The sequence below is a fragment of the Cavia porcellus genome, unplaced genomic scaffold, assembly GCF_034190915.1.
Source record: "Cavia porcellus strain 051 isolate PalLab524CR breed Dunkin Hartley unplaced genomic scaffold, mCavPor4.1 scaffold_7, whole genome shotgun sequence".
NCBI lineage: Eukaryota > Metazoa > Chordata > Mammalia > Rodentia > Caviidae > Cavia > Cavia porcellus.
In genome coordinates, this window is record NW_026947490.1 from 72,574,182 (window position 1) to 72,597,828 (window position 23,647).

Consider the following 23,647-nt stretch of genomic DNA (forward strand, 5'->3'; position numbering starts at 1 on the left):
TCTGCCACGTGTGTCATATCCCGGTGGGTGGGCTCGCACTGGTTCCCCACATTGAGTCCTTGGGTTGTGGTTCCACGTGGTGGTGTGGTATTCCACCTTGGCTGGCGCTGCTACAATGGTGGCACTTGGATTGGCTGTGGGGATGTGGAGGCTGACTGGACAACTTGGGACCTGTGCTTGTAAGGAGGGGGTAGATTGGACTTTGGGTCTTCAGGTAGGACAGGATAAAGCTTCTACAGTTTAGTGCAGCCTGGAAGCTTGGTGGTCTTGGGAATTTGTTTTGATAACCAGAGTAGTGGCCCTTTTATCATTCAGGGCACAGGCTGGAGCCAGGGGTCAGACTTTAATACTGGTTAAGCCAAGAACTGGTACAGGGGAACTGGTCAGGGCAGCCAGTCTTGGGATCTGTTAACACCATTCCAGACTTGCCTTATGGGCTCAACATGGAGACTTCTTCCAGCCAGTCCAGGTACAGGGCCAGCCAGTCAATCTCACAGAAGATTTGGAGCACCTGAGGTTTCATTTTTACTCCCTGTTCATCAGGGACTCTTTTGAAGCTTTTCAGCATACAATCTAGGGTCATCGGTTGTACCCATGGCTTGAAACCATTCTATCTCTGGCCCAACAGACAAAGTGTGGGTGTCCCTCAGAGAGAGAGACCATTTAGGTGCCCACCTAGCTGCTAATGAGGACAGATTAGAGAACTTAACTTCTCCATAATCCAGGTGTCCCCAGTGTTGCTGAGAGGGAAGCAGCCATGTGTGCCAAGGCAGCAGGCTTTGACACAGGGTAAGCCAAGAATCGATTGTGTGAATGATTCCATAGAACCACTGGCTGGGGCCCTATCAAGTTCTGTATTTCTGAGGTCCCAAAGGGGCCTTTTGTCATTGAGCAAACAGCCTGTTGCTTTCATCATCCACTACAAACATTTACACAGTCATTCAGCAGCCACCCAGAGACTAAACATTCCAACCTTTCCGTCCCAAGTGGCCTTAAGTAACAGTAGGTAATGGGGCTCTCCTTCTGCTCGGGTGTGAACAGGACTGACAGACTGACCAGGGTGCTCCCAGTGTCTTACTTTGCTTATCCAGTGACCCGACTCAGCTGTGTCCCCCCGCCTATTTTTTTTGGTGTGTGTGTAGTTTAAAATTTAATATAGCAACAACTTCTGTCCCGTGATCCTGACAGTGCTGACAGTGGTGTGAGACAGTGGTACAGGGATAGTCAACCATCCTTTTCCCCTCTTTTGGGTCCAGCAAGGCCATTAAGCATCTCTGATACGGGACTCCAAGGACTGGAGAGCACACCTTCCCATCAGGGGACTCAGAGAAGTCCCTGCTTCGGCTGCCAGGCCTCAACCAGTTTCCTAAGTGACCTGCACAGTCTTCTTGATCAGGGAGCCAAGAAATGTTATGGAAAACAGACCAAAAACAAGGAAAACACGGCACTGAGGAGGTTTAGGAGGCAGTTTATTACATCAGTGGATTTGACTAAGATCTCTCTTTCCCAAAGAGTCAGGCCTGCCTGGCAGGATTTCAGACCTTTTATGGGGAGATGAAGGGGTAAGTACAGAAGAAGATTTTGATTTAGTGCATTATGATTGGAAGATTGGGTGACATCACCAGTTGCCAAGGGAGTTCAAACATTTTAGGTTACACTGCAAGGCCATCAACTATATAAGATGTGGGTTATAGAGAAAAAGAAATGTCTTGTTACATTGCAAGTTACATTCAAAGGCACTAGAAACACGTTACACAAAGAAACATTTTAAGGCAGTCTTTTAGATGGTTACACAAAGGAAAGAATGTGTGTTATCAGGCTTGTCCAGACATGGACATGTCAACCTGGTGTTGGCGGGCATCCTTGGCAGGCTTTAAAATTTTAATTTCCCTTTCATTAGAACCATAGATGCAGACTTCAGCAATTTCATTACCAGCTGGCTGGTAATTCTGAATGAAATGCCAGCGTGCTCAGACCAGCTCTGTTGAATATGCTTGATGAGCTGCTTGGTCCACAGGACAAGTGCTAACTTAGCTATGTAAGCATAGCCACCCTGTATGAGGGTGACTGAGGTTTTCATTAAGGGTTCACGTTTCAAGTTCCTGTGTTACCTGGTGGCTACCACAAATGCCACAGTGATAACAACTGAATTTTTTTTGTTAAAAAAACAGAATTATCTTAAATTTTGTTTGATTTTAAATGTACTTTAATTACTTTAAAATCTAAATAATCACACATGCCTAGTGGCTGCCATAGTGGACAGCATGATTTTTTGTGTCTTTCTTTAATAAAAGATGGCATTTTCCTTTTATGAGATTCAGTTTTCCCTGCAGCACCCATTTCCTTTCTCTTTTGAAGACTTGAAATTTTTCTCATGGATCTCATGTTTTCTCTCTGTGAAGCAACATAATGGTTCAAGAAAGTTACTTCACCTAATTGTTTGGGGAAAATCATTGAGTTTTGTTATAACTTAGATTAATGTGAATAAAAAGCAGCCTGCTCTGAAAACTAAATTCCAAGCCTAACATGCCAAGAGAAGACCAGGACAGCGCAGGGCAGGGCATGTTTATTTTGGTTTTAAGAATTTAAGCTTCTCGTATAGCAGTGATGGCAAACCTTTTAGAGACCAAGCACCAAACTGCAACCCAAAACTCATTTATTGCAAAGTGCCTGCACTACAATTAAACCTGAATATTAGCTGGGCATGGTGGTGCACATCTGTAATCTAGCACTTGAGGGGCTGAGGCAGGAGGATCACCTCAAGTCCGAGGTCAGTCAAGGCTACATAGTGAGTTCAAGCCAGCCTGTGCTACACTGCGAGAACCTATCTCAAAACACGGAACAGACAAACAAAAATTCAAACCTGAACATTGAGGTTTTAGTTTAGAAAAACAACCCATACATTTCTCTTACAAGGGAAACTCAGGCCATAGGTTTGCCACCATTGCCCTAGAGTGTATCACATGCAATTTACAACAGTAAATTGACATTTTAAAGTAAGGGGAAAACCTGTTCTCCCAAAATACATAAAATGTTTTGTTTGCTATAACTTAACTAAAACACTTTATTTCTTAGAACATGGGGCAATTTAATATATCAGCCACCAATTTAAAAAATCGTATGTATATAAAGTACAGAGAAACATAAATTCAGTTTCTATGGCTCCTGGGCAGTGAGTGTTGGGGGTTCTATGGCCCTGCGTCCTAGGAAGGAGCTTGGAGCTAAGTACTGGCGCCCTCTCCAGCTGCTCAGCAGCTGCGGTCTTGAGGACAGGAACCGGGTCGGCCTGGTGCTTTATGCTACGCTCAGCAGCTCAGCGTGGGGCTTCGTGCAGGTTGAAGAGACCTCAGGGACAGCACGGTGTCTGGGCACTGATTAGCCACGGACAGGAGAGCCTGGAGCCTCAGGACGGTTGTGGACTTGTAAGGAGGAAACTGTGTGGGCTCAGGAGCAGGCAGATGGAAACCACTGTGTCACTTGGGGGGCAAGGATGGAGCTGGTCCTGAAGCCCGAGCCTCGGGAGTGGCTGCGACCCTGCCAGGTCCTTGCCCCAGCCTTTCCTGGGGTGTGCACTCCCCTCCCTGCCTGGCCCACGGTGTCCACCAAGGACTGCACCGTGGGCTCCTTCCCTGCAGGGTGTGAGTACAAGCTGGTCTTGTATGGTTTTGGTGAGGTGATTCCTTGTTCTTCTTCTCATTTACACATAGACTGACAAAAGAACTTTCTCTAAATCTAATGACTCCAAATGTGAAACTGCCTGAAACTGTTCTGAGTCTCATGGAACTAGATTCTTTCCTAATTAAGTAGTTTTCACCTCTAGGGAGTAGAAGTAAATCAGTGTTTTATAAAATGCCCATCTGTACCTCAGACTGTAGGCTCCCAGAAGCCTTGACCATCAAGAAAGAATATCAAAATGTATAAAAGTATGACAGAAGAATTTTTAAATACTTTACACTAGTGGTACATGCCATTGAAGGACTTGACTTAAATCCTAAAAAATTGTATGCTTATACTAGTTGTAATTTTAAAATTTACTATCACAAGTATTCTGCTCTGTGTCTGATCTTTATTCAGTATTGTACTGAGTACAGTACTTACATCACCCTCTATTAAGATTCCTTATTTTTATTAGGCTACTTTTAAATAAACTTAAGCACCTTGTTACCCTTGTTCAAACTTGCATTAAATGACTGGAGGATTATTGTATCCAGGTTGTTCCGAGCAACATATGTGTCTTTCTTTCCTCATGGCCTTCAAACCCTTTTCAAGCACTTCTATCTTTTTAAGTTTTATTGTCTTTGTCCTTAAGTCAACAGCTAGGAGATGTTAGTGACTTTGCTTACGGTTTTACAAAAAGTTAATCTTTTAGTAACAGTAATATAAAGGACTTTAATTCTCATAGGAAATAGTATGTATTAAAACATGAGTGAGGTGCAGAGAGGTTCATTGTTTTTGTTGTGTCCCTTGCCCCCATGTCAAAGGGTAACTGGGAAGTAGTGGATTCCTGAGTCCATTCAAGGGAGCTGTCACTTTGTGTCCTGTGGAGAAAGCAACTGGCTGCGTCCAGGTGGCGTGTTGGCCACATGGAGTTGAGTTGGTCACGTTTGCATGTGCCTATGGGGATGCTGCTGGGATCCTGGGACCTATCAAAAGTAGAGCTGTTTTCTCCTTCATCTGGTAACTATTTTTAGGTATTTGTTTATTTGCTTGATAAGATAATGGAGTAATTTTTTTAATTAAGGAGAGGCTAATTCATTAACATTTTCAAAGTCATCTGCTTGGCTGATATAATGAGTGAACATTTTCTTTTTGCCTTACTAATGCTTGTTTGAGGACAGAGGGACTTTGAAAACTAAAGATTTTAAATCTTGAGGAAAACCAACAAATTTATTACAAGTCAGCTTGCGTAACTGCTACAAAAGCTCTTACTTACATTGGAAACAGACCAGTGGTGCACAGCCAGTGGGCTAGGAACTGTTTCCTTACTTCTTTAAGGAAGCATGTTGTCGGGGTAAGAAGACAGTTCTTGTAAGGTGGACCCCAGGCGGCTGTGTGGAAGCTCAGGAGTGGAGGACAAACTGCTGATGGACTGCGAGAATTAGGAGACCAGACAGGGGCACACAGACAGCAGTCTGTGGCCCTAAGAGGGCAGACCTATCTGTTCAAACATGAGTGCAGCTGCTGGCTACAGCTCAGCTGCTGTGCAGGAGCACCTTGCCTGCTCCGGCAGAGGAGAATAATCCTGCCAAGAGGTGGTTAGCTGTGCATTGCTTTCCAGCTTACAACTTTATAAAAGCTTATCCACCCTTACCAGAATTGGTGTCTTCCGTAGTCCTAGCAGCATGGCAGGACAGACAGCTGACACTGTGGCCTTCAGGACTGATCTGGTCTCTTGGCACACCTGTAACATGGATGATGAGATTTGCTTTTGCATCATAGGATTAAAGGTTAGGACCCACAAAGAGTTCATTGCACAGCTCTTCTGTTAGCACGCTCAGTTTAGAGACAGATGCAAGGCTTACACGTAGGGTCTTTCCATTCACTGTCCCTGGGCCACACAGCATCTCCTTTGCACGGGCCTGGAGGGTCCTGTTTGTAACCCCCGAGAGGGCTGCATGGCAGCCTGCACCTCAGGCCGGGGCCGGGGCCGAGTGCACACACTTGCCTAATGGCTCGGTTCTTACCCATTTACCAAACTAAAAATTCTGATAGAACCTAACCTCATCAGTAAGATGATCCATAATAAGTGATCTTTATTTTTTGCTGTTGTTTAAATCAGTGCCACTGTTTTCTGTGGTTACCAGCTTTTCCCTTTCTAATTACTCTTAGCAGCAGGTCAGTCATTCTCAATTCAGCCCAAGACTTGAGAATCTGAGTTTTCATGTGAACTGTCAGGAAAAGAGTGGGGATAGTGTAGCCTGCCCCTTGCTTTTGTAAGTGCTGTAAAACCAGATGAAATGGTAGGATGTCTTCTCTGCAGTCACGGTCCAGATGCCTTATGCAGAGAGCACTTTGAAGTATTTGTCTGAATACAGTTCCGTACTTTTTATTTATTTATTTATTTATTTTTGTCTTTTTTTCATTTTTATCGGTACCAGGGATCGAACTCACGACTGCCTGCTTGCAAGACAGGTACTTACACCTCTGAGCTAAGTCCCCAACCTCCTAGCTCCGTACTTTTTCATGTCCATGTGCATCGTGATATGATTCATAATCCTCACTGTTCATGCCATCCAGCATAATTTAAAGCAGGCAGTTTCAGGGAAAACCGAAAGCAGGTGCTGGCTGTGCTCTGTGTGCCGTGGTGTAAGCAGGTGTGACTGATCACATCTCTCGGACTTGATTTCTAAGGGACAGGCTGAGCTTGGGTCTAGAAAATGTGTCTCTCTGTCTCTCCTTCCATAGGTGGAATACATGTTGGTATCTTTTGATCATGAAAATAAGAAGGTCCAGTTGGTCCTGAATGGAGAAGATGTTCTTGAAACTCTACAAGAAAAGGGAGAGAGGACAAATCCCAAGTAAGCCGCTGGTGTACTAAGAGCCTGGTCCAGGGGTTCTGGAACTGTTGATGCCTTGAGGCAGCATCTTTCCATACATGCGGTCAGGGTGTGTGTGTTAGGACTTCAGGCTCTTCACATGGGCTGACTCAGTTCAAATACTGGTTTCTCTGCTCAGTCAGTGAGTAGCCATAGACCTCCCCCTGCCTCATTTTCTCCATCTGTGAAAAATATCCATACTGGCCTCCACGATGTTGGGATTGAATGCATCAGTATGTTAAAACAGCACAGTAAGCTAAACATAAAGCCTTTTTACTCTTATCAAATTAAAAAAAAAAAAAAAACTTCATTAGGAGCGCACCCTTGGTGCTGAGGTCATTTTCCACTGGTGAGCTTGGGAAGCTGCAGGCTCGATGCCTCGAGCTCCTTTTCTGCACTGGCTTTGTCCCGAGCAGTGAGTGCCTTATACACACTCAGAGCCAGTATTTTTTATTTCTTACATTAGTGGAAGAGCTGTGAAGGTTAACAACCTTATGAAGTCTTTAGCTGTGTCTACAACTGATTGTGTTCAAATTTTTAAAGCAACTTTTCCAGCTCCTAAAATTCGAGGAGACTATAGCTGAAGACTAAGATTAAAACAAGTGTTTTCTCCCTGTAGCCATCCTACCCTTTGGAGACCGGAGTATGGGAGTTACATGATTGAAGGGACGCCCGGACAGCCCTATGGAGGGACAATGTCCGAATTCAACACGGTGGAGGACAACATGAGGAAGCGCCGTGAGGAGGCGACTTCGGTGTTAGCGGAGAACCAGGCGCTTTGCACAATAACTTCATTTCCCAGGTTGGTTCCTGTGGTAGTCGTCGTCCCACCACTGGGATGCAGTGCCCAGTGCCCAGGACAGAGAGGAGTTCCCAGTGAATCCAGTGCCAGGTCAGCTGCTCCAGGACAGACGTATAGAAGGGAGCGGGACGGCAGCTCCTCATCCTGGATGGCGGGAAGGCAGGGAGGAGGGGACCGCCGTCACCCAGCCCCTCCACCTGCAGCACCCGCAGCTGCTGAGCTATCATTAGTGGACGAGTCCCTGAGATTACGGCCCCCCAACAAGCAACCACCTTTTCAGACTTGTGAGACTTGGGGACATGGTAGCCCTGAGCCATGGCAGTCCAGTTACTGACAGCACAGATGTTAAGCATTTTCCTTGCTGCAGGGCCTGCCACATCTGAAGGTCCACAGCTGGGCTCCTTCTCACTGCCACACAAGCACGTTCCTATTCTCTCTGGCCAGCCTGATTCTGGGTAGTGAGGAATCTCCCTAAAGGAAGTTTCCTGAGTGTGGCTGGTAAGAAATGAGCAGGTGGCGCACACTGCTGTGAGAGCTCTCCAACACCTGCGCAGCGCAGTGCTGTTTCCTAGAGGAGATCAGTGACTTCAGTTGTTCACTTTTGTGTTAGGAAAGGTGGTAACTGTTAGCAATGAAGCATGAGCTGGTCTCTAAGGTTAGAGATAAGGTATGAGCTGGACTCGCCTACAAGCTGGAAGTTGTTGTGTGTGTGCATTGAAAACCCTGGCAGTCGCCCTTTGCTTTCTTTCTCTGACTGTGGAGGTCTTTGTCCTCCTTTGCAGCACTGTTAACACTGACCTCAGTTCTGAAATAGAAAGAGCAGGGTACCTCAATGCAAGGGAAGGAGAATTTAAGCTTTGGATGTGGAGACAAATACAGAGCTGTGGTTTTTTTTGTTGGAATTAGAGCTGTTCTTGCAAGTAAGACATTAGAGGGTTTCAGACTTAAGAAGAATCCAGAGACATTGCCTAATCATGGCAGATTCTTGGAGACTCTACTCAGTTTCTGCCAGTGGTGATCAAGGCTCAGAAGATAGTCTCAGAGTTTAGAACCAGTGAGGGAGTCCACCACAGAAACTTGTTCCACGTCCGCCACCCCTAGCATGCTGCCCATCTCAGGAGAGCCTGAGTGCATGCCTGTGGAGGAGGAGGGAATGGGAGCTGAGTAGCCAAACAGCTCTTGATGTGAGGTAGTTGGGAACGGGCCAGGACTCCATGGGAAAGGGGAATCCAAGTAACACAAATGCGATGTTTGTGACAAATGTCAATTACGGCAAGACAAGGTAAGTGATTCCTAATAAGACATGTCCCATCTATTAAGTTCTTCAATTTGTTGTAGATTAGGCTGTCCTGGGTTCACTCTGCCCATGTATAAACCCAGACCAGTCGAAGAAGGAGCATCGAAGTCTCTCTTCTTCCCAGATGAAGCAATAAACAAGCACCCTCGCTTCAGGTGAGTCCGACTATCTGGTGCGGTGCCCTCGCACACCTGCATTCAGAGATGCTGCTCTGTCCTCGAGGTGCTTCCTGAACATTCACTGTTTTCGGCTCCTCCCCACTTAGTGTAGGAGACAGGAGACACCCGCTCACATCCTCGGCAGCTCACGACTCTGATGTTGCTTCTTACAACCAGGTTTGAGTTGTCATTGATGTCGCCACCGTCCTCCTTAACAAGCAGATGTAGTGCAGCCTGGTTCTGTGTGCTTTTAGTGGCTCTCCTGCCTCCCCTTCTCTCCAGATCACACCAGTGTCTGGCCTGCTGGTCCCATCCTGTGTACCGCGTGGACACTTCTGTGCTCTCTTCCTCTGCTCCCTTGACCTCTAGGCTTGTTAGTTCACAGTTTCATTCTTATACTTTAAGTTGATCCAGGGCCCCCAGCAGCCTGTCCTTGGCTTTATGTGGTGAGTGCTTCATAGAAGTGGTGGTACCTCAGTGGACTCAGTCACAGCATGAACCACTGCAAGCATAACGGAAACCATGGATATAGTTGTTAATTTTCTAGTAAGATGTTAAAAAATAGAGGCACCAAATTTTTTAACATAGTCTAATCCAAAGTATTACTTCAACATGTAATCAACATTTTTAAATGCTAAAAACAGTTGTTACCTTTTTATACCAAGTGGTCCAAATCTGGCATGTGTTACTCTCAGGGCAGCCCCAGTTCCAGGGTCTGCAGCACAGAGTGCAGGAGCTTTGAGACTGGGACTCCAGGGTTGCCTGGGAAGGGAGTGCTTGAATGCACCCAGAATCTTGGGCAGCGAAGTGGAAACTGTTAGAGAAACACCTGTGCTTGCAAGGGAGCAGGGCGCCGAGGCACAGGCAGCGAGCAGTGGGTAGAGGGAATGGTGCACACAAGCACGCATCGGAGTGGCCGGCACTGAGGTCTGTGTGGCCACATGCCCCCGTCACACAGTAGCTCGGAGGTCCCCGTTGATGACGTGTGATTCTCTGTTACAGTACCCTGACCAGAAATATCCGGCACAGGAGAGGGGAGAAGGTTGTCATCAACGTACCAAGTGAGTGCGGGCCAGAGGAGGGCGGGAGGCTGCGGTGTGTAACAGCCCTGACTCTGACCTCTCTGGGTCATTCCACAGTATTCAGGGACAAGAACACACCGTCCCCCTTCGTAGAAACGTTCCCTGAGGACAACGAGGCTGCACGGGCTGCTAAGCCGGATCACATTTACATGGATGCCATGGGGTTCGGGATGGGCAACTGCTGCCTGCAGGTACTGCTCGGGGAGCACAGGCTGGCAAAGGGTCCTTAGCCACTTCCGCTTGACTTTGCTTTACTGTGTGGTGCTTTCCATTTCACTAATCGCATTTATTGAGGGTGAAATGGCAGCTGCTATGCCTTTCTGAAAAACAAACTTATTTTAGTGTACTCATTTGAAGCTGTCTCTTGACTTAGGAATTCTAGGGGGCTGGAGATTTAGCTTAGCGGCATAAGCACCTGCCTTGCAAGCAGGCGGTCGTGAGTTTGATCCCCGGTACCGATAAAAATGAAAAAGACTTAGGAATTCTAGAGTGAAAGTGTATTGTGCTTAGTGAGAATGCAGAGCTCTGCTTGGTCTGTCTCCTCCTGACTCTGCTTCACCTAGAGTGCACTGCCACCTGGTGTGTGAGCCATGGAGGCGGCGCTCCAGGACTGCTGACCCGAGGAGAGGCCGTTAGGAGTGCAGGTTTTACATTAGTGCGGAGCCGCCTGAGTGCCTAAGGTGAAGGTGTGTTTAGGACCCTGCCCTCACCCTTCCCTGGCTGCGTCACACCAGAAGTAAAGCAGTGCTCTTTCGTAACTCCTATACCCTCCTGTCCGAAGCCAAGTCCATCGCTGATGTTCCTGACCATGGCTGCACCGCCCTCTCCCACACAAGGCCCGCGTAGCTGTCAGTCTGTCTGCTCCCGAGTTTGGGTAGTGACTTGCGTTTCTTTTGGCTCAGTTTTCAGTTAAAAGAAAGGTTTTTAATAAGGATCTATGTAGGTCTGGTATATTTTAAGTCTACGTAGTGATCACATTTGTCAGAGAGAATTTGTATCTGTGCATGACATAACTTACTTTTTTTAAAGCCTTGTTTCCATTTTTTTCCCCTTTTTTTTTTCTCACTTCTTTCCTTTCTCCATCCCCCTTCATTTTTCTCCTCCCTATTTGAACATTTTCTTCCTATTTTATAGTACCTATTATACATTTTGGTCCTTCTTTACACTTTAGATTTGTCACACCGTAGAAACAAATATGGTATTTACACATGTGTGTCTGATTTATCTCACATGAGAGTATGGTCTCCAGCTGCATCCATTTACCTAGAAATGTCTCAAGCTTATTTTTTATGGCAGAGTAGTATTCCATTGTATAAAAAGTCCATGTCTTCTTTGCCCATTCACCAGTTGATGGGTATTTAGGCTGTTTCCAAGATTGTGCTTTTATAAATTGTGCTTCCGTAAACATGGGTGTGCTTGTACTGATGTGATAGGTTGCTTTTAATTCTTTTAGGATGATATCAAGGAGGGGAATAACCAGGTCCAGTAGAATCTCTTGTCCTAGTTTTTTGAAGGATCTCTACACATCTATTCTGACATCACATAGAATGGACAAATACTGAAAGCTTTCACTCTAAAAGCCAAGAACAAGACAAAGATGCCCACTGTCACCATCTTACTCAATACAGTTCTGGAAAGATTAGGGCAATTAGACAAGAGAAAGAAATAAAAGAAATAACAGGAGGGGAAGAAGTTAAATTACCATTAGTTACAAATCTCATGATACTCTACATAGACAGTCTCCAAAACTCCACCAAAAAAGACTTCCAGATTTAATAACCAAATTCAGTAGTGTCGCTGGATACAAAGTCAACACTCAAAAATCAATAGCATTCCTGTACACAAACAACAAACTCACAGAAAGAGAAATTAGTGAAACACCTTTCACAATAGCATCCAAAAAAATGCAATACTTAGAATCCAATCTAGCAATGGAAGTAAAAGATCTCTACATTGAAAACTATAGTACTCTCAGGCTGGGGATTTAGCTCAGCAGCATAAGCACCTGCCTTGCAAGCAAGCAGTCGTGAGTTCAATCCCCAGTACCGGAAAAAAGAAAAAAAAAAAAAGAAAAGAAAACTATAGTACTCTGAAAAAGGAGATTGAAGAGGGTGTCAGAAAATGGAAAGAAATCCATTGTTCTTGGGTAGCAAAAAACAATGTGGGGAAAATGGTCATACTTCCAAAATTGTTATACAGATTTAGTGTAATTCTGATCAAAACTCTGAAAGCATATCACACAGAATTAGGCAAAACAATGCTAAAATTCATTGGTTTGTCATAGATTGCTTTTATCCAATTGAGATAAACATCATGTATACCAATTTTCTTAGGTGTTGGACTTTGTCAAAAACTTTTTTGTATCTATTGAGATGATCGTATGGTTTTGGTCCTTGGCTCTGTTAATATGGTATATTACATTTAATGATTTGCTCATGTTGAACCATCCAGCATCCCTGGGGTGAATCCTCCTTTGTCACGATGTATAATCTTATGATTTGCCACTTTGTTGGCCAGTGTCTTATGGAAGACTTTTGCATCTATGTTCAGTAGGGAGATTGGCCTGTATGTAGTTCTCTTTTCTTTGGTGGATCCTTTTCTGGTTTCAGTATCAAGGTAATGCTTGCTTCCAGCAATGATTTGGGGAATATTGCTCCCCTTTCAATTTCATGAAACAGTTTGAGAAATAGTAGTATTAGGTCTTCTATAAATTTCTCGTAGAATTTAGCAGTGAATCCATCAGCACCTGGGCTTCTCTTTGTTCGCAGATTTTTGTTACATCTTCAATTTCATTGATTGATACTGGTTTATTTAGAGTTTTTATGTCTTTTTTGATTAATGTACATATATCTAGGAATCTGTCCATTTCTTCTGTGTTTTCCATCTTACTAGAATACAGGTTCTCAAAGTGGGTATTGATAGTCTAGATTTCTGCAGGATCTGTTATGATTTCACCCTTTTCATTCCTAATAGCATATGTTTGAGTTTTTTCTTTTGATAAGGTTGGCTAAGGGATTGTTGAATATCTTTCAAAGAACCAACTCTGATCCTTTTTTTTCTTTTTTTTAGTATTGTTTTCTTAACCTTCATTGGATTAGTTTCTGCTTTGATCTTTATAATTTCCTCCCTTATGTGCGCTTTGGGTTTGACCTGCTCTTTTTTCTAAAAGCTTGAAGTTGAACATTAAGTCATTTGTTTGAGCTTTCTCTGTTTTCCTCCTATGGGTATTCACTGCTATAAATTTCCCTTGTAGGACTGCTTTCATTGTGTCCCATAAGTTCCAGTATCTTGTATTGGTATTTTTGTTTAATTGTAGAAGCTGTCCTAATTTATTCTGTAATTTCACCTATGCCCCATTGGTTGTTCGGGAGGGTATTATTTATTAAATTTCCATGTGTTTATGAAGTTCTTGTGGTTTCTTTTGCCATTGACTTCTAACTTCATTGTAATATGGGCTGCATGAGATAATTTGAGTTCCTTTACATTTACTTAAGCATGTTCTGTGAGGTAGAATGTGGTCTATTTTGGAGATCGTCCTGTGTGCAACTGAGAAGAATGTGTATTCAAGTGTCGGGGAGTGAAACACTCCATAAACGTTAAATCCATTTGTTCAAAAGTCTGGTTCAGTTCTGGTATTTTACTGTTGACTTTTTTTGTCCAGTTGATCTTTGAGACAGTGGGGTATTGAGATACCCTGATATAATATTAATGCTTATTTGACTTTTCATGTCCATTAATATATGTTTTATATAGTTGAGTGCACTGGTATTTGTTGCATATATACTTATGATTATTATCTCTTCCTCTTGGGTTGTTCGTTCCTTTACAAAGATGTAGTGACCTTCTTTGTCTCTTGATCATTCTTGCCTTGAAATCCACTTTGTCTGCAAATAGAGTAAGTATTCCTGCTTTTTTCTGGGTTCTTATTGCATAGATTATTGTTTTCTATCCTTTGACTTTCAGTCTATCAATTTCTTTCTGTATTACGTGTGCTTCTTGTAGGCAGCATGTTGTTGGATCTTGTTTCTTGATCCATTCTGCCAATCTGTTGCATTTGATTGGTGAACTGAGACCATTAACATTGATGGTTATAACTGATGTGTATTGACTTACCCTTGTCATGTTATTTTCCTGTTGCTGCTCCCTTCCCCATTTAATTGTTTGCCTTGCCTAGTGGATTCATCCTGTTGGTTTTTGTAGTCTGTGTTATCTTTCTAGAATGTCTTTCAGAACATTTTGAAGTGCTGGTTTGGTGTATATGAATTTCTTCAGGTGTTTTTTGTCATGGACGTGTCATATTTCTCCATCAATTTTTCTGAAAGTAGTTTTTCTGGGTTCATCAGTCTTTTAGGGCTTGAAATACTTTAAGCTTGCATTTTGAGAGTTTGTGCTGAGGAATCAACTATGATTCTTCTTTTTTTTTCCCCCCCAAGTGATGATTCCTTTTATAGGAGATTTGTGTCTTGTCTATAACAGCTTTTAATACTGTGTTCTTGTGTTAAATTTTTGGAATCTTGACTGTTATATGCCTTACTGTAGATTTCTTTTCCTCTTGGCTAATTAGAGTGTACTGTATGCCTCCCTTATCCATATGTCAAGTTCTTTTTCCCTGCCAGGGAAGTTTTTGACATCTATGAACAGGTTTTTTATGTCATTTGCACTCTCTCCTGCTTTTTACATTGACTCCAGTCAATATTCTGTTACTCTTCTATGCATCATCTGTCAGCTGCTAGATTGATTACTGTGATCCTTGCTATATTTATGAAATCTTTTTATGATTGCTACCTACAAGCCTGTCTTTTATGTCTGATATTCTGTCCTCATTTATTCTGCTGCAGATACTTTCAGTGGAATTTTTAATCTCCTGCATAACTGCTTGAATCTGTTTTATGGATTCTATTTCATTCCTTTGGGGATTCATGGTTTCTGTCATTTTCCTAAGGCCCTCTATTTTTTCTATCTGTATGTGCTCTAGATCACTGAGCATGTTTTTCATTGTGGTTACCATCTCGGTAGTTAATCTGAGAAATTATTTCTAATTTATTTTTTCTAATATTTTTCTAGAGCCTCATTTACTTTGTCTTTATTTTTACTGTCAGAGAGATCGGGTTCATGGCTTTCAGATCTTCCCATCTTCCTGCCTCCTCCATTTGCCTTTCTGAACTGGATGTCTGGGGCTGTATCTTAAGTATCTTTTTCTTTTCTTCTCCTTTTTTTTGTTTTAGTTTAATTCCTGGGTTGTGCTTATAAATTGCTTAGGGTGAGTAACTTTATTGCTAATATTTAAAACCTTTAGGAAATTACTATGTCTCAGAGATGTCTTTCAGCTTTTGCTGCGTTTTGAGTTTTGAATCTGCTGCAAGATCCTACCTCTTCCAGTTTTTGGGAATAAGAAGTTGCCCCCTGCTTGGCGCAGCCTCTAGTTCTTTGACACTGGCTCCCAGTGTTTTCTATGATGCGTTAGGGTATCTCAGTCTTGGGATACCAGGAAAAACAACTAGTTAGAACAGTAATGTCAGGTAGGCTAAAGTAGTATAGTCAGCAATAGTAGCATCCAACATGGCCTGGAAAATGACTGAGATAACCGGTAATTGGCTGCCTTTAACCAGATGAGGCAGATTTGTCGTCACATGACAAAATGTAAAATGAACCAGAAAATTGTATACACCAAGCCTCAATATGACAGGTTTACCCTCCGAGGAGGAAACTGAAAAGGAATTGGGAAAAGAAATAGGAGAGATTAGAAACAGGACTGGAAGTCAAAGGAGGATCAGGAAAACTTTGGGAAACTGGTGCAGAACACTGGAGGGAAAGAGAAAAGTAGAACAAAACAATAACCACAAAAAAACCTAGAAAGCATGGTCACACTCATATTAAACAAGATAAAATAGTGAAAGAAAAAACCAAACCAAGAAGAGAGAGAGAAATGTCCACTTCAAGGTTTGTCTCTGGTCCCTGTAGACTGCGTGTGAAGACAGAGTCCAGATCCAGGTTGATTTATCCCTGTGAGCCAGCAGTGCCTTTACAGTGGAGTCATGGGTAATCTCAGCAAGGCTGCAACTTTATTTCCCCCGAAGTTCAGGCTGGTTTCCCTTGTGGGGCTGGAACCATTCAGCCTACCTCAGTCACCGCACCTGCTACGAGCTCACACTCAGGTGGGAGTGAACGGATGGAGCCAGCAGTTGTTCTGAGTTCTGAGCTCGGTTGGCCCCTCTCCAAGATGGCTCCCTGCCAGTAGCCCTCTCCCTCCCTTGGGAGGCCCAAATCCATGCCACTCGGCGGCCAGAGCAGTCCGCAGCATCCACTGTCCCATCTCACTGGTCGCCTCTGAGGCTGCCAGTAGTGGCTGTGAGCCTGCGGGTCTGAACCGCTCTCCTACGCAGTGAGTCCCGACTCGGGGAGAAGGCTCCACCAACTGCCTGTTCTTCTTCACTGAGGTTTCACCCTTTGCTAGCCCGTGGGCTTCAGGTCTCATTTTGGTTCCTTCGCTGGTCCAGGCTGCTCACTCCCCTCCTCCTCCTCGTCCTTGCGTTGCTATAGTCCGGTTTCTGGACACCAAATCTTGGACAGGGTCTTACTCTGCTGCTCACCACTCCACCATCTTCCTGAAGTCTCGGGTTTCATGACATGCATAGGCAGGGCAATATATATGGTTTCAAAATAAAGGCTAATCAGTTTCCTGATAAATGGGCACACTTACTTTACAAAGAGACCCTTTGGCTGTTAACTGCATACCTACTGTGATGTCTTAACTAGAAATAACCATTAAACTCCAGCACTTAAAGTGCCTGGCTTCACAATTGTGTTGGTGCTATCAGAGTGCCTGGGGCCCTCTCTGGATCTAATAAGCCAGGGTGTTTTGCCAGCGGACAGCACAGTTGCCCTAGGCTAGTTCCAAAGAAGCATTCCTTACCTTGAAACACTGTTGGAAAATAAATTTCGCTTAATGGTGGGAATAAATATTTTAATAGTACAAAAATGTAAGCCTTATCATGCATTTCGGTTTTTTTGTTTTGTTTTGTCTTGAGTCAGGGTCTCATGCAGTTCAGGCTGGCCTTGATTGAGCTCATTTTGTAGCCCAGGCTGGTCTTGAACTTGCAGCGATCCTCCTGCCTCAGCCTCCCGAGTGCTGGGATTACCGGTATGAGCCACAGTGTCAAACTTGGCATGCAGTTAGTATTATTTTCTTTTTTCCCCAGTGGTCTCTGACACTTCACTTTTAACAACCATTGCAATGAAAAGTGTGTGGCAATGAGACGAATTCTGCACGTGATCACAGAAACCACTGCTTTGTGTCTCCAGCGGGAAACAGTAGACACCGCTTGCTGCTATAAAGCAGGAAACGAGTTATGAAGTAATTTTTTAAAGAATTATTATTGTGTAAAACAATTATTATTATTAGTAGTAGTAGTATTGTATTATTAGTATTATTATTGTGTAAAACAAAAAACATTTTATTCACATTTGATTCTTCTCTCTTTTTGAGCTTTTCAGAAATCATTTAGTATGCAGCAAGTTCACGACATGTTGGAATACTTTCTGAGGGTTGTCTTTTTAGGGTTTGCCTATAAATTGCTTTGTGTGTCCTAAGCCAGCTAAGAAAAGTCAGCAGAATACAAGAAAGAAAAAATATTTGTTATAGTTTATTATAGTACCTTTGAAAAACCAAAAAAGTTAACACTGAAATATGCAGGAGTCACCAGAAGGGTGTAAACAAACCACACTCGCATGTTCAGCAGAGCTCGTCAGCTTCATGCAGGGACATCTCCAAGATTTTAAGTCTCATCTTTGGATATGATCATGGAGATCAGTTTTCAGGTATCTTAGGATGTTCTTGTCCTGTGTTCTCTCCCCCGCCACACCCCTTCCTCGGGGCACTCGTGATCAGCATCTGTCGAGGCCCTTTTCTGTTTCCTTAGCTCATGCAGACGTTCCCGACCTGTCATTGTGCAGGTGCTGCCCTTTGGCATCAGCGCCCTAATTGCCAATTCCCCTAAATCTTTCTTTTAGAACCTTTGAGACTTTTTTCTTTGATATCTGTGACACAGCTCTTCTCCATGTTAATCATATAGCTAATTATCATTACATTTTACTTGAATACAGGGCCACCTTAAGAATTAATATGTAATTACAAGATCCAGACACTGAATTGTTCAAATAATCGTTTTGTGTGGCCATCGTGTTGATGCGAGCTGCACTCACAGTGCTGTGGGTGTGATTGTCTCTCAAAGAAGCGGGCTGCTGTAAAGCAAAGTTGAGATGAGCTTGGTAACCATAAACGTGCTCACTCAGCTGCTACTTTTTAAGAAGTGCTGCTTTGTTTTGTGTTGTTTCATGCTGGAGGGTAAACTCAGGGTTTGCATTGCTATGTGAGCAAAACTGAGTGTGTACCTTGTCTTCTGCACCAACACTAAGTGTGAACACTCACTACAGAATTACAATAATAGAGGAAATTGGAACTTTGCAATTACAACAAATGTACAAATAGAAATACCATTTGCATTCCTTGTTCTTTTTTTTTCTTTTTTTTAATTCGGTACCAGGGATAGAACTCACGACCGCGCGCTTGCAAGGCAGGCGCTTATGCCGCTAAGCTAAATCCCCAGCCCTGCATTCTGTGTTCTTTCCTCTACCGGCTCTGCCTTCCCCGTGGGTGGTTTGGTTTGTTGTTCGTTTGTTTTGGTGTTGTAGAGGACTGTTTTTCTCCTTGCCCTTGTGTGCGCCTTTCTACCCTCGACACCCCCACCCCGAAGTCCCAGTCCCCAGACTTTGCTGCATTCAGCTTTCCTCTGACAGCCCAGAGACCTGGCCTCTCGGGGGCTCTTGGTCGCCCCTGTGCACTCACAGCTGTTGTGTCCCTCTTCCCGTGTAGCCTTTTTCCTTCCTGGGGGACACCCAGGCCAGGACCGAAGTCTCTTCTCACTCTGCCTACATGCCGAGCCGCTCACCTCCGCAGTGTCCGCACTGCTGTCGTTTCTTGGGGTCCTCCTCTCTTCTGGGTACTCCCCTTGTGTACAGAAACCTCCAGATCACTTTCCACCATTTTTGTTTGTTTGAGGCAAAGTCTTGCTGTGTACTTCAGCCTGGCCACGAACTCCTGCCCTTCCTTCTGCCTCAGCTGCCCAAGTGCTGGGATGACAGGCCTGCACCACCAAAGTGTAAACACACTCAGCTGACTTGAAGTGCCCAGAAGCTGAGAGGAGACAGGCTGAGAGAAGAGGGAATGCTTCCCTCCCGTTCACTGTATTGTGTGTGTGTTATTTCACCTGGGAACCTAGTTACACAGGTTATCCGAGTGTCACAGAGTGTGACATGCAGAAATCTAACTAGAAATACTGCCTTCTAGTGAAATCCATCCGCTGTGGCAGCTCCTAAGCAGGACTTGTGGGCCACAGGCAGCACTGACACCCCCGTGATCTTGCTCTCCCCACCCCTGCAGCCACCCTCTTTCTTGGATTGAGTGCTCAAGGGGGTGCCGATGGTCTTTGCTGCTGCTGATGTCTCGCATTCTTAAACAGGTGACGTTCCAAGCCTGCAGCATATCTGAGGCCAGTTACCTTTACGATCAGTTGGCCACTATTTGTCCGATTGTTGTAAGTAGAAATTACATCTTACTTTAAATACATCTTTGAATAAAATAAGATCACATGTGCAGAATTTTTATTAGTGTGCTATTTCAGTCGAGTTAAGACTTCTTTCAGAAATGAACAGTGTAACACCGGGCGTGGTGGTATACACCTGTAATCCCAGTGCTCCGGAGGTTGAGGCAAGAGGATTGCCATGTGTTCAAGGCCAGCCTGGACTACACAGGGAGTTCAAGGCCAGCCTGAGCTACGTAGTGAGACCCCGGCTCACAAAGCAAAAACAACAAAAAAGAAATAAACACGTAAATACCATGCCAATTGAGAGCTAACACACTGAAAGTCCAGCTTAGTTGTAGTGAAACGTGTGTGTTAAACAGAGGTCATGTGTATGTGGCCTGTGTCCCTCTTGCATCATGTCCCCACGCTGTAGAGAAAATGGGCCAAGCGGGTCAGAGCCCAGGGGTCTTCTAGTTCATTTCGTTTGAAGAGCAGCATCAGGCACCCGCAGTGTCTGACCAGTTCTCCAGCGGAAGATGCATTCGGCTCTTGCAGCCATGGGTGTGCGCAGCCCTGAGACCGAGGATGCTGACTTGCCTTTGTTTGTAGATGGCGTTGAGTGCTGCATCTCCTTTTTACCGAGGCTACGTCTCCGACATTGATTGTCGCTGGGGAGTGATCTCCGCATCCGTAGACGACAGAACTCGGGAGGAGAGAGGACTGGAGGTAGGGCAGTTCCCTCCTGCGATCATCCTTGTCCTTGAAACTGTGGGACTAGTTGGCAGGGCTGTTAGTACCGTTGGCAGCCTCAGCACCCCACTCCCCTGTTACCTCCAGTCTGTTCGGTCCCATGTGGACAAAAGTGTGCAGGACATGGCCCATCTTTGTTGTGGTGGATTTATGTGGGGAAAGTGATTTGGTTGGGGTGGGGAATAGTTTTCATCATTTGTTGAAATCTGTGTTTGTTTTAGCTTTTTTTAAAACAATGGCTCAAGCCAGGCCTGGTGGCGCACACCTGTAATCCCAGCACTCAAAAGGCTGAGGCAGGAGGATCGTTTCAAGTTGACACCAGTCTGGGCTGCAAAGTAAGCTCAAGGCCAGCCTGAATTGAATAGTGAGACCCTGTATCAGAAAGGACAAAAAAATTAAGTAAAATAAAATAAAACAGCAGTGGCTCAGGTTTCTGGTTAGAGTCCCCTGAAGGCTCTGGCCCCACACCAACACTCTGTGAGGCCCCGGTGTTAGGACTGGGGCGCATCGTCAGAGATGCCTTCCAGGGGAGGAAGGCTTAGGTAGAGGGTGGCTTATCTCAAGGGCTGCATCCCTCCTGCCAGCAGTGCACACTTACCCATGGGGAGATTTCAGCTCCACAGCTTGGCCCACACCTTCCAGGCTCGTGAGGATCTTTGTAGCTGGAGCTGGGCGTGGATGTTTTTAAAGGAGCTGCCCACAAAAATTTCTGATGTTTTCAGCTCAGACTGTGCTACTTGGACTGAACTATATCCCCACCCCTTGTATTTTATTTTTTTCATTTTGAGACAGAGTCTTAGAGTTACCTGGGCTGAGCTCAATCTTGTAATCCCCCTGCCTCAACTTCCCCAAATACTAAGATTACAGGAGTAGCCACCATGCCTGCCTTCCACTCTGGCCTTTTGTGTCATCATATTCAACTCTGTGCTGTCTAGAACGTGTTCTTAGGAAACACTGCTATGGATTATTTGGAGTGTTGACTTCCAGATCGTGTTATGGGGCATCCATCGTTCATGCCTTCTCTGTTTCAGCCACTGAAGAACAATAAGTACCGGATCAGTAAGTCCCGATACGACTCAATAGACAGCTACTTATCTAAGTGTGGGGAGAAGTACAACGACATCGACCTGACCATAGATAAAGGGATCTATGAGCAGCTGGTGCAGAACGGTGAGCAGCCCTGCGGGGTACCTGGGTCTGGCTCTGCACCTTTCCTTGAAAGCACTTTTCACCTTTTTCTGACTCCTGGTCTGGTTTCTGTTTTTAGTGTGAAGTCTTTAACTTTTCTTGTGAGGCTGCTTGTTCCTAAAGTTCAAGCTCAAATACTTGTGAGATCTTCTTGACTTTTAGCAAAAGGAACTTGCTTTGGAGCTCTGTGTCTAGGTCCAGCCCAGTGCCCCGCAGGCATTGTGTAAGTGGTGAGTGAGACTCGGACTTTCCCAGTGTCCGGAGGATAAAGTCCTGGGCGAGCCAAGCACTGCGGCCCAGATTCCTGCGCTCCCTTGCTTCAGCCGGGCTTGGCAAGTGGCGTGGAGAGCCACGCAGGGGCCCATGCGTGCTGTCTTTGCAGGCATCGATCACCTCCTGGCACAGCACGTGGCTCACCTCTTCATCAGAGACCCCCTGACACTGTTCAAGGAGAAGATCGACCTGGATGATGCCAACGAGTCCGACCATTTCGAGGTATCTCCTCCTCGCACACAGTCTCACTGGTGCCCCGAGAACCTGGGGCAGGGGAAGTCTCCCATGTCTCTCTGCGTAGTGCGGTAAAGAACCAAGCAAAAGGAAAAAGTGGTTTAAAGTTCCCCTTACTTAGCTCTTCCTGGTGTTTTTCCAGTTCTACATTTCTGTGTTCAGTACCCTCTCCTGTGCTGAGTGAAGGAAAATCCAAGGCCAGGCAAAGAAGTAACCCAGTCCTTTGTTTCAGTGCTGCAGCCTCCACTTGCCTCTAACTGGACACTTGCTGTTTTGTTTTCCCAAGTCACACTCGAGAAAACCCCAACCCACAGCAGTCTTCGCGGATTTGACACTAATAGGGTCCCAAACATGGGAGGAGTGGCTTTCATCCTCTGTTGTTTTGTATTGTAGAATATTCAGTCCACAAATTGGCAGACCATGAGATTTAAGCCCCCACCCCCAAACTCTGACATCGGCTGGAGAGTGGAGTTCCGCCCCATGGAGGTGAGGCTCGGCCCAGCCACAGGCTGGTGGCACCTTCTGGTGCTGTCACATCAGATGGTGGAGTTTATCATCATGAGGCCTTAGAAGCCCAGTGTGTCTGGCCTGAGCAGAAATGTGGGGGGGTCTTCCACCCATGGTGGGAGGGAGGAAGTAGCCAGGACAGGGCCACCCATTAGGCCCAGGTGAGGGCTGTTCCCTGACGCCCCTGGGCTTGTGCTCCTGCAGGTGCAGCTGACAGACTTCGAGAACTCCGCCTATGTGGTGTTTGTGGTGCTGCTCACCAGAGTGATCCTCTCGTACAAGTTGGATTTCCTTATCCCTCTCTCGAAGGTAGGTGTGAGGCCCTTGCACTGCTATCTTCTCCCCAGGAAGAGGACTCATTTGGAGGGAAACCAAGCCAAACTGGAGATCAGCACTCTGGGAGGCTGAGTCAGGAGCATCAAGAAGTTTGATTTCAGTCTAGGCAACTCAACAACTTAGCAAGACCTTGTCTCAAAATTAAAAAGGGCCTGGGATTCAATTTTGGGCAGAGGCCCTGGAATCAGTCCCCAGTACTGAAAAGAGGGGTGGAGGTAGGGAGAAGGCAAACGAACATTAATCAGCAAGAACCGAGGGACAGCTTGCATGGGAACTGTCCCTGCAGAGAGGCAGTGTGTGTCCAGCGTGGGAGGTGCTCTTGGGGAACATGCTAGAGACACCATCTCCCCTGGGGCATCCATGCAGGGTGCTGGGTGAGATAGGAGTGGATGCCTGAAAGCCAGCAGGAGACTTAAGAGTGACCCACAGCCTGGTCCACAGAGGACACCAGCCCCAGAGCCAAGAACTGGAAGGCAATCCTAAGTAAACCCTCGTGAGGCACCAGAAGTCCCTGGAGAGGGCCACTTCCCTGGATGAGCATGGGAAGCATGAGCATTCTCAAAAACAAGTGCTTTTTATTTTTATCTTTTTAGTTTTTTGGTATTTTTGAGACAGGGTCTCACTGTAGTCAGGCTGGCCTTGAACTTGCTGTGTAGCCCAGGCTGACCTCAGGCTCAGCAGTGACCGTCCTGCCTCAGACTCCCGAGTGCAGGGATTCCAGGTGTGTGCCGCCACACGTGGCAGAAACAAGTACTTGTAAAACTCAGTGTGCACTTTAGGAAACACGTGTTACTGAGGCCTGCACAGTGACTGAGGAAACCAAATTCATGTTTATCCTTGAAAGTGGGAGAGAAATCAAAATTATGGAAAATTGCATTGGAAATTTCAGTGTTTGGTAATAAT

General features: G+C 45.1%; 1 protein-coding gene across 2 annotated transcripts in view; it reads left to right on the forward strand.

The window, feature by feature from the left end:
• Gclc (glutamate-cysteine ligase catalytic subunit) overlaps nucleotides 1-23,647 on the forward strand; it is a 44,714-nt gene that overhangs the window by 15,874 nt on the left and 5,193 nt on the right. For both annotated transcript variants that reach the window (XM_023563636.2, XM_063253829.1), the window contains 11 exons: nucleotides 6,406-6,518; nucleotides 7,156-7,338; nucleotides 8,677-8,790; nucleotides 9,796-9,854; nucleotides 9,933-10,066; nucleotides 19,394-19,468; nucleotides 20,066-20,182; nucleotides 21,238-21,376; nucleotides 21,777-21,889; nucleotides 22,295-22,387; nucleotides 22,613-22,717. In XM_023563636.2, coding sequence (XP_023419404.2) covers nucleotides 6,406-6,518; nucleotides 7,156-7,338; nucleotides 8,677-8,790; nucleotides 9,796-9,854; nucleotides 9,933-10,066; nucleotides 19,394-19,468; nucleotides 20,066-20,182; nucleotides 21,238-21,376; nucleotides 21,777-21,889; nucleotides 22,295-22,387; nucleotides 22,613-22,717 — 1,245 coding nt within the window. The remainder of the gene's footprint in view (nucleotides 1-6,405; nucleotides 6,519-7,155; nucleotides 7,339-8,676; nucleotides 8,791-9,795; nucleotides 9,855-9,932; nucleotides 10,067-19,393; nucleotides 19,469-20,065; nucleotides 20,183-21,237; nucleotides 21,377-21,776; nucleotides 21,890-22,294; nucleotides 22,388-22,612; nucleotides 22,718-23,647) is intronic.